The 10,623-nt window shown below is 36.6% G+C and overlaps 1 protein-coding gene across 1 annotated transcript; it reads right to left on the reverse strand.

The window, feature by feature from the left end:
• Positions 1-710: 710 nt before the first annotated feature.
• On the reverse strand, positions 711-1,180 carry LOC111885931 (histone H4). The gene has a single exon (XM_023882167.3). The coding sequence runs from the start codon at positions 1,122-1,124 to the stop codon at positions 813-815; it is 312 nt and encodes a 103-aa protein (XP_023737935.1). The 5' UTR covers positions 1,125-1,180; the 3' UTR covers positions 711-812.
• Between the last annotated feature and the right edge of the window lie 9,443 nt (positions 1,181-10,623).

Genomic DNA, 10,623 nt, shown 5'->3' on the forward strand with positions numbered 1-10,623 from the left:
AAGAAACACTTCATTTTACCATATAAACATTCTAATTAATTTTTAAAATATTTTTATTTGTTGAAATTGTATTGTTTTACGAAAAAGTTAGATTATAAATAATTGATTTTTTATAAAAATGATAATCGAGTGTCTAAAATGTGTCTACTTAGACTATGTTTGGCGGACTAGCTGAAAAGCTAGCTGATGGCTGAAAAGCTAGCTGTTAAATAAAAAACTAGCTGATAAAAAATAACGTTTGGTAAAACTAGCTGAAAATCTAACTGAAATATATAAAATTACATAAAAGGATATGTAAGAATATGTGTTTCTATAGTTAATTAAGGGGTGTATTTGGAAAATTTTAAAATAGCTCCTAAAAAACTAGTTTAGGTAGCTTTTCAAAAAGCTAACTTATAAGCTACTTTTTGGCTTACCAAACACGACAAAATAAAAAAAAAATTCGATAAATAAGCTACCTTATCAGCTAGTTTAGGCACGCAAAACACAACCTTAGCAACACCCCTATCTAAATGAATGAAACAAGTATCAGTCCTACTCCTTTTAGGACCTTAAGAACAAAACTAAATTCGAAATCAATCTTGAATAGTATGATCGAAAGATTCCACTCTTTTCCCGATGCACTTGCCCTCAAAAAGCTACTCAAATTCAAGGACAAAACTAAATTCCATGTACTATCATTAGAGGAAAGATAAATATTAAACAATAAATTGACAACTATCCGATATTGTATTAAGAAATTCAATTACAAGTAGAATCACTTCACACTAAAATCCGGTGTCAAACAAGAACACTAGAAACCCTAAATTCTATCAACCACCAAATCCGTATAGAGTACGACCTTGGCGCTTCAAAGCATATACCACATCCATGGCCGTAACAGTTTTCCGGCGAGCATGTTCGGTGTATGTGACGGCGTCGCGGATGACGTTTTCAAGAAAGATCTTCAAAACTCCACGGGTTTCCTCGTAGATTAACCCACTGATACGCTTAACACCTCCTCGTCTTGCCAGACGGCGGATCGCCGGCTTGGTGATGCCTTGGATGTTGTCCCGGAGAACCTTACGATGTCGTTTAGCTCCTCCCTTTCCCAATCCCTTGCCTCCCTTTCCTCTTCCTGACATTTTTTTTTTTGTCAATGGAAATGAATTTGATTTTCGTTTGTGATAGAAATGTTGTTGATTAGGGGTTTAGTAAGAAAGGTTGGCGGGGTATTTGTTTTGTGGCTGCTGGATCGAATAAGGTATAATGAATTGCTGGCCGTCCGATTGCGATCTGTGTGACATGCAAGAAAACGTTTTGATTGGTTCATTTTACTATTGCTGGATCTAGGTAAGACTAATTAGAGTCCTTCGTTAAGTCATTTCGGGAAAATATAGGAACCAAATTGGTAGGTTTTATTAAAAAAAATACTACCATATTATTTTTCAATAAAAAATGTTTATATTTAATTTATATATGTATATTGTTTCTAATGAATGCTATATTTTCTACTCTGTTAAACAAAAAGGATTACAGGTAGTAAATTTTTAATAAATATAAATTTTTGAGGTCAAATTTGTCTACAAATAGAGTTTTGAGGTTTTCATTGTTAGTAAGTGATTAATTGATAGGCATTTAGCTATTTTCTTGATTAAAAAAATTGTTATACACAAAAATTAAAATATATGATAACCTTATTTTGTAGTAATATCAAACTTAATGATTAATATTTTTTTCATCATTTTTTATCTAAGTAATAGTTACATGAGTATTTTCACAATTTGACTGATAAAAATCAATCGATACGCATTTGTGATATGGTGTATTTATTCGAAATCCATAGCACCGGAATGCTCCGAGAAGAATTTTAGGCTCGGAAGTTCTGTCCTCGCAGAGCCCGGTTCCTAGTCAAACCTCCTAGTAAGTGAGTTATGTTTATCCTACTTTAAGTATAGTTTATATTTAAGTTCAATATCGTTATTATGAACTTATAATATATATATATATATATATATATATATATATATATATATATATATATATATATATATATATATATATATATACACACACACACAAAGTGTTATTATAATATCTTTTAATTACTCGTGGTACAGGGAATCTGGTTTGAAGGGTCGCATAGGGTTGTTGGATTTCAGAAGTGCTATAATGCCAAAATGGTCCTGCCCTCCGGTGTTTCATGTCTGGCCCCTGTCTGTATATAGTGGTTGAAAAGTATTGTTTAACATTTATAAAACAATATCATTCGTAAATAGTCGTTATAAATATTAGACTAAAATCAAGCGGTAATGATACTAGCTTTCGCCAAATGAAAATATAATTGTTAGAAGCGAAGTGTTGTCCGAGTTTAGAATCATCACTTTAACAAGTGAGTGCATAGTCACTTTCATGAACAATATTTTAATAAAATTATTAGTTAGAGTATTAAATATATGTTTATGTGTGAAATATTTGATATTGCATGAAATACGTATTAAGAGTATATCTGATAATATATGATGATTTAGAGTACAAAGTAAGTCTGAATTAATTAAGATGAATATTGGGTAGTATCCTCTTATGAGTTTGGGTGAGATATACACGGAGGGTAGAACTTAAAAATATGTCATTGATCCGAGAGCATGGATTAGACATAGTCATTTGTCCCTAGTCCGAGAGTATGTACTAGGAATAGCCATTTGCCATTGATCCGAGAGCATGGATTAGACATAGTCAATTGTCCGTAGTCTGAGAGTATGGAATGGGCATAGTTATTGATCCAGAATCATAGATTAGACATACCCGATCTGGGATTATTGATTAGGTAAAGAAGTTAATATTAGATCTGAGAGTATAGATCGTGTAGTCATGAGGATCGACGGGGTGGGGTAAAATTGCTTATATAAGGTGAAAGTTGTATATATTGAGAGTTATATATATATATATATATATATATATATATATATATATATATATATATATATATATATATATAACATTGTGGGACTGAAATCCTTATGTACTCACCAGGTTTCCTAACCTGACCCACTCAGTTTATTTGTATCACATGTGTCGATATGAAGCTACATTACACTGAGAGATTAAAGGAGATGTAAATCACTAGTGTAAATGAATATAATGTCTATTTATGCTTTTGTTTCTGTATTGACGATAGCATCCCAAAGTTTTTATATAAACAAAATACATTTCTTCGGAAATGCTATGAAAATACATTTATCATGTTTTTTGGGAACAAATTCCGCAATATTATTCTTTAAAATGAATACTGTGATTTTCAATTAAGCATAATTAAAAATTTTAAAATGACCGCGAATTTGGGGATGTCATAGTTTGGACGTTGTGTGACACTTTTGCGTGTGAACTTGGCTATTAAAGGAATACGCTAAGTCACATGCTACATGGTTTGAATTATCTTAGGATAAGGGGTATGATCCTGCTGCGTAGCTCTCGTCCGAGTCCAACCATTTTAGGATTGAATCTTTTAGCCTAAGATTGTTTAAACTATGGGGCATGTAACTGCATTCATGCGATAGTCATCTGACACCAGTGGAGGGTTGTGTGGCAGTTGGTGATATGGTGAGTCGTGTGAGGTCAATCGTCCAGTTGCGTTATTGGATGAGGAGGCGGTGGTTTCCTTTTAGTGGGTGCGGTTCATAGCGAGTCAGCGTGTGGAATGATTAGCCACTCTTTACAGAGTGAGAGCAGGGCGGAGGTGCACCCGTGGTGTTGGGATTTTGAGATTAAGGATTTCGTCGGAGGATCTGTCTTATTTTATTGTGTTTAAGTTCCAGCCGGCTCCTTTGTACGAATGTTGCTTGCTTTTTCCTTTGTGGAACTCATGAGTGATGTGAGTTATCCATTAAGTGAATATGTCAAGTCACATGTGAAAAAGGTTGGATAATCTCAGAGTGACGGATTTGACCCTACTGTGAAGCTCTCGTCTAAGTCCAACCATTGTTAGGATGAGCCTGTTACTCAAAGGATTATCTGAGCTTTGTTGCATGTGATTGTATTCATGGAATAGATAATTGACATTGTGAGGAGTTCTTCCGCAACTGATGGAAGAGAAGTGTGGAACCCTAGGATAGCCTAGGGAGTATTTTTAGTGCAAGTATTTTGTTGTTGATCAAGTTTCAAGGGTATTCTGTGACTAGGTCTTAGAGGTCCCGAAATGATTCTTGAGGAAAGTATGGATAGGTGTGGAAGGTAGTATTGGGCACATACTACTGGAAGCACATGATCCATACTCGATTCAAGGAAGATTTTGGGGATTCAAAGGACTGTTCAAGGAAGATAACATGGTTGGATACCATGGTTCGAGGCAGTGGTTCTGTAGTTGTCGATCTTTTGGTTTGGGATGCTCAGACGAGGATGGGTTTTGTGTTTATTCAGGCCTTTGTGTCGATGTCGATGTGGGTTGAGTGGTTCAGACCCAAATGAGTATGTTGATTAAAAATCTCGAGGGTTTTGTTAGAATTCGTTCCTCGGGCCTCGAGACACGGGGAGGAAGCGGTTGATATGATCGGCTTGGAAATCGCATCTAGGATTTAAGTGACAGATTGTCGGATTAGATTGTCGTTATTTGTGGCAAGGATCTTTCCCTTCAGTTTTTTGATTTAGAAGGAGTGGGCAAGTTTTTCAACGCGATAGTTACAGATAGGTTGATGTGTTATGTGTTGGAATAGTGTCTAAGGCTGCAACTATATTAGGCAAGTATTTGACCCGGTTGTGCATGGTCCTTTTGGGTTGCCTTCACCATAGCAACTTGATAGGATGATTTATTAAGAGAGAGTAAATATTATTAATATATTATGAGAATAATATAAAGAATAATATATTGTTATTTGATTAATATAAGTCATAGAATTAATTGGAATTAATTTGGTGACTTAAAGAGATTAATTAAATAAAGGGGTATAAACTGTCAATTGTTTGATAGTTAAGCTTTACACTGTAAATCCTTATAGATATGTAAGGGACGGATTCTAGAAGCTAGGATAGCTTCAAAATCATCCATGACTTATCTAAGGAAAGGATTTGGATAGCCTTAAGAGAAGATTATCCAATTAGGGTTTAGACTGTAACCCTTAAGGAGTCTACGAGTATAAATAGACCCCATGGCTAAGGGAAATCGGAATCTTACCTAAAGTAAGGGAACCCTGGCTGATTTCCTCCCCTCTCCTCTCTCCTAAATCATCTTCTTTGCTATTGGTGTTTGTAAGCCATTAGAGGAGTGACATTTGTGACTATAGAAGCTCCAAGACTACAAGATCAACAAGGAATTCAAAGGTATGGTGCTAGATATGTTTCAATGTTGTTATTTAACCTAATTAGTCATTAGAAGTCTTGGATTCAAAGCATGTTTAATTAGAAAGCATAGATCCGAGCATTAGGGTTTTGCATGCGCACATAGGAAAGTTCTTATGGCTAAAACCCATCAGTGGTATCAGAGCCTAGCTTGGTTTTCTTTAGATTTTTGCTTGATTAACTGAAACAAACCTACAAAATTCGATTTTTGGTTTCTGAGTCATGGACTCGGCGAGTTCCAAAGTGGACTCGACGAGTCCCTTTGTGCACTCGGCGAGTCTAGGCGTCAGGAATGGCCAGATTCGGGATTTCTTCATAATTATCTTATGGAAACTTTCCTTAAACTAATTAGATCAACCTTAATCCGATTTTTTGATATATATGACTATAATCTTGATCTAATTAAAGATATTTATCATCTAATAAAATATTTAATTTCCTTATATGATAATTAATTAATTATTTTGATTATTTTGGTAATTATCTTAAAAGAAATCTTGAATAAATCAAATATAGATAATTAGGATATTAATTGTTAATTGGAATTATTTGTTATTTGATCCTCCATGTTTTAAATGTTTAAAACTTGCCTTCAAGTTTTGAAATTTATATTTGTGATTAAAAGTTTTAATTTAGACAACTTAAATTTCAAACCCTAGATTTTAAAAGGTTTAAAATACAACCCTATACTAATATGATATTACTAGAATAATATATATATATATATATATATATATATATATATATATATATATATATATATATATTGTTGGGTTAAAGATTCGTTTGAAGATTGCGTCATTGGGCTCGACTGTTAGTCCATTTATTTTGTACTCCGGTTTGGGCCTGTCCAACCGAGAGCCTGTTAGGTTTATTATATAAGTATATGCTTGCATGCATAATTAGGTTAACTACCTAGATTACAAGATAGAGAATTACGATAGCTTTGATTTTCTTTATCGTTCTTGTAAACCTTCTAACCCTCTACAGTTGATGTTCTTGATCGAGCTCTTCTGAGGGTTACTTTATAGTCATTCGACACGTTTGATTCATTCTTGACTTGTTCTTTATTTTCGTGTTCTTGCTGTTTAATATTTATTTACCTGTTTAAGATCTAATCGATCTTCAAGATTAAGTTTTAATCTCATCAATTGGTATCAGAGCAGGAGGCTGTGTAATCGATACACATCTTTTCTGTGAAAAGGTTTCAATTAGGGTTTTTCCGCAATTACTGATATTTATTGAGCCGTCATCTCATTATTGACGTATCTTGATATTTATTGTTTTGCCCTAATCTGATTTATTACAAGTCTGATCTTTGAACAGGTTTTTCGATCATAATGGACGAGTCACAATCAAATCCCATCAATATTTCCAACAGCATCGGTTCAACCACGAAGATTCCAATCCTATATACCCATGATTATGAAGTCTGGGCGCATCACTTCGAAGACTACGTTATAGGATCTGAGGATAATGGATACCTCATATGGGAAGCAATCATTAATGGACCTTTTTCTCATTCTGCAACGTCAAGGATTATTAAAACGCAAAAGGAGTATAATGATTTGTTGAAGGATGTCAAAGATATTGCGCAAGATGAAAAGGATAAATTCCAGTGTAATATCAAGGCGTTAAGATTGATAAGATTCGCCCTTCAGTCCGACACCTTCAGGTTGGTCAGCTCATGCACGACGGCAAAGGAAGTTTGGGATAGACTTCGCGAACTGTACTCTACAGACGAGGATCTTGAACATTCTATCCAAACCTTGCTCTTATCTGAGTTTGGAGAATTCAGGCAAGGAGCCGAAGAAACTGTGACCCAGACGTTCGATCGCTTCAATCATCTTCTCAGCAGGATGATCAAACATGACATCGAAAAGAAGCTTATCGAGCAGAAAGTTACGTTCTTAAATGGTCTAAGGTCAGAATGGAGAGCAGTGGTGTCAACAGTTAAAGCCCATGAGCAGTTTAAATCATACTCTTTGGCGAAACTGGTGGGTATTCTCAAGTCTCAGGAGAAGATTGTGCTGCAGGAAAAGAATGTTGTTTCAAGCCTAGGTTCGCTGGCCCTCCTGTCAAAAAGTAAAGTTGTGATGGAGGATGAAGACCTCAACTTGGAGGAGTATGACCTCACGTCTGAGGATTATGCTATGATGGTGTCTAACCCCAAGAGGTTCATTAAGAAGAGATTCCCCAGCAACAAAAACCGAAACTGGCAGGGGAGTTATAGTTCAGAAAAGGTTAATAATGAATCGAAGGTTGAAGAGCCCAAGAAGGAACCGAAAGTAGATGGTGATTCTGGAGTAAGCTGTTACTACTGTGGAGGGAAAAATCACTATGCTAAGGATTGTGTCCTCAAAAAGATGGCTGAAAAAGATGAGGAAGCTTTGTTACAGAAAAAGCTTGATGAGATGAGGAAGAAGAAATCTACCGCTAACCCTTCCATGAATGCTCTTATTGTGCAGGGTTCGGTTGCTGATGACGAGTTCGGTGGAGCGGAAGTTTGGTCAACCGACTCTGAAGACGATGAAGTGAGGAAGCCTTCTCATGGAAAGGCTTGCGTGGCAAAGAAGGAGAGCAGTGGAGGAAGGTGCTTCATGGTGTCCGATGTATCTCAGATGAGGGGATACAACACTGATGGTGGAAGCAATGAACCGAAGGAGCAACAGGATATGTGCTTTACGGCCAAACCGCTCAGCGTGTAGTTCAACGAGCTCGATGAACTGATCAAGAAGGTACAATCGGTTTTCGTTTCATTTAAAGTACCACAATCCTCATATGAGAAAGAACTAAAAAATGTTAATACAAGAATTTCTCATCTAGATAGTAGTTTAACTCAAACTCGAGTCACCAATTCTAACCTAACTGATCAATTAAGCAGGGTGTCTTCGAAGAGTCAGGAGCGGCGCATGTGGATCGAGTTGAAGGAGTCTGAATTAGTTAAAATAAAAGACGAAAACATTTATTTACAAAGAGACAATTTAAAGTTGTTAAAACAGCGGAATGTTTTCTGTTTAATTGCAAAACGTCTTTATTCTAATATTACTCAGCTTCACTTGGACTGTGAAATAGGCCAAAAGATCCATCGCATGATTTTGCCCTTCCTTGAGTTTAAGGAGGATGAAATCGATGCTGAAGCTTATAATTGTGAGAGTGTGATATCATCTGATGACATTAATCCGACCTACATGTATGGACTGGACAAAATAGAATCTTTCATTAAATCCAAGGACCACAAGGACATGCTTAAAAACCTTTTGGATGAAAATGATAGACTTAAACTGAGAACCGAAACCATACAAAAATTTGACTCTTTAAACGCCAACTTGAGCTCAGAAAACAAAATTGATGTTGAAAATGCATCTGCGCTTAATGAGGACGACAACATGAGTGAAATTTCTGTAGAGGACACGGTTGACTGCTCAGAATTTGTAAAAAACGAACCTGAAAACCACAAGAATCTAATCTCTGAAAATTCAGTGGAGTTCGCTCGATTGTCCCAACAAAAGTCCCCGATCTTAGCAGAGAAAGCGGTTGTATATCAAAAGGTCAGGACCACTCCAAATCAAGTGTACAAGGTCACTGGAGTAACCGAACATCAGACCGCTGAACTCACAGCTATTGTAAACGAAGACAATGCTGATGGCTGCGATGAGTACTTCTGGTCAGCTCCAATAGATAATGCAAACGAAACGGTAGGCTTATCAGAAAGAACCTCATGGATGAGTAAAGGTAGATACATACCAGAACCCTTGAATAAGCCAGATAATTTCGGTGAGCCAAGTACTAGTGGTACGAAAGACATTCCTCAAGAGAATGGAAGTTCGGCAAAAGAAGACATTCCCTCTAGTTCCTCAGTTCAAAGTGAAACTCCTACAGTTCAAAGTGAACCAGCCAAGGAGAAACCGAAAATGAAAGCCAATATTCATCATCAACCGAAGCAGATGAGGAATAAGAAACGTGAAAGGAACCAGAGATACAGGAAGAATCTCTCTGAAAGGAAACAATTCTGGCAATCCCAAAATGCATATTTCTCACATCAAGACAAGAATCTGAAGTTTGAGAACAATCCTGTCAAAAAGCATGAAAGCCACAACAACCGAAAGCCAAGGTTCGGTTCAGAAGAGAATACCAACCGAAAGCAAAGGCTCGGTTCTGAGAATGACTCCAACCGAAAGCATAGGTTTGGTTCAGAGAACTGCTCCAACCGAAAGCAAAGGTTCGTTTCAGAAGTCAAAAGAGATCAAAACTCCAAGGTCAGTACCACCAATGATCAAAATCAAAAGGGTCACCTAGAGTCTCCAGCAAAGAAGTCATCTCAATCTAAGCCCACTCCTTCTCATTCATCTAATTCTTCTAATTCTTCCAATTCATCTCCATCTTGCTCTAAAGCTCATTCTGTTCGTTCTCAAAAATCTCATTCGTCAGCTGAACAAAAAGGCAAACAGAAGGTTAATGCATCCAATCCAGAGTCTAAACCGAACGCACCTAATCCTAATAAAATAAAAGTCTTTACCATAAAAAAGAAAGACGAAACAACACTTATAAAACGAACATATCTTGTTGACATCTCTCTTACTATTCCTGTTCCTATGAAAAGCTCACGTGGACCCAAGAAACTTTGGGTTCCTAAATCTGCTTAATTTTTGCAGGTTATAAGTGACGAGCAGTTCGACGAAGAATGGTACATCGATAGTGGCTGCTCGCGTCACATGACAGGAAGGAAAGAAGAGCTCAGGGAATACAGGTCTCTTTCAAATGGTGGCAACGTCAAGTTCGGAAACAACTCTTTCGGCACCATAAAGGGATACGGAATGATAACTAATGGTGATTTTACTATAAGGAAGGTGGCTTATGTGGAAGGACTACAACACAACCTCATCAGTGTATCTCAGCTTGTTGGAGGTATAGGTCTCAAAGTCTCATTCGACGATGAAGGTTCTGAAATTATTGAGAAGAAGACGAAGAAAGTAATTCTCAAATCGGAGCGTAAGGGTGAAATGTTTCCTCTAAACCTTAAACCTATCAAAGGAAACCCAGCTATATGCTTGTTATCAAAAGCTCAATCTGACGAAAGCTGGTTGTGGCACCGAAGACTCTCTCATCTCAACTTTAAAGATACCAACAAACTTGTCACTGGAGGTCATGTTTGAGGCCTTCCATTGCTCAAGTTCGACAGAGATCATTTGTGTGTTGCATGCGAAATGGGGAAGCAGAGTCGTCAAAGTCATCCATCTATAATTAACACAAAAGTTGTTGAACCACTCGAATTACTTCATATTGATTTGTGTGGTCCATCATCTATCGAAA

The sequence above is a fragment of the Lactuca sativa genome, chromosome 1 (genome assembly GCF_002870075.4).
Source record: "Lactuca sativa cultivar Salinas chromosome 1, Lsat_Salinas_v11, whole genome shotgun sequence".
NCBI classification, from domain to species: Eukaryota; Viridiplantae; Streptophyta; class Magnoliopsida; order Asterales; family Asteraceae; genus Lactuca; species Lactuca sativa.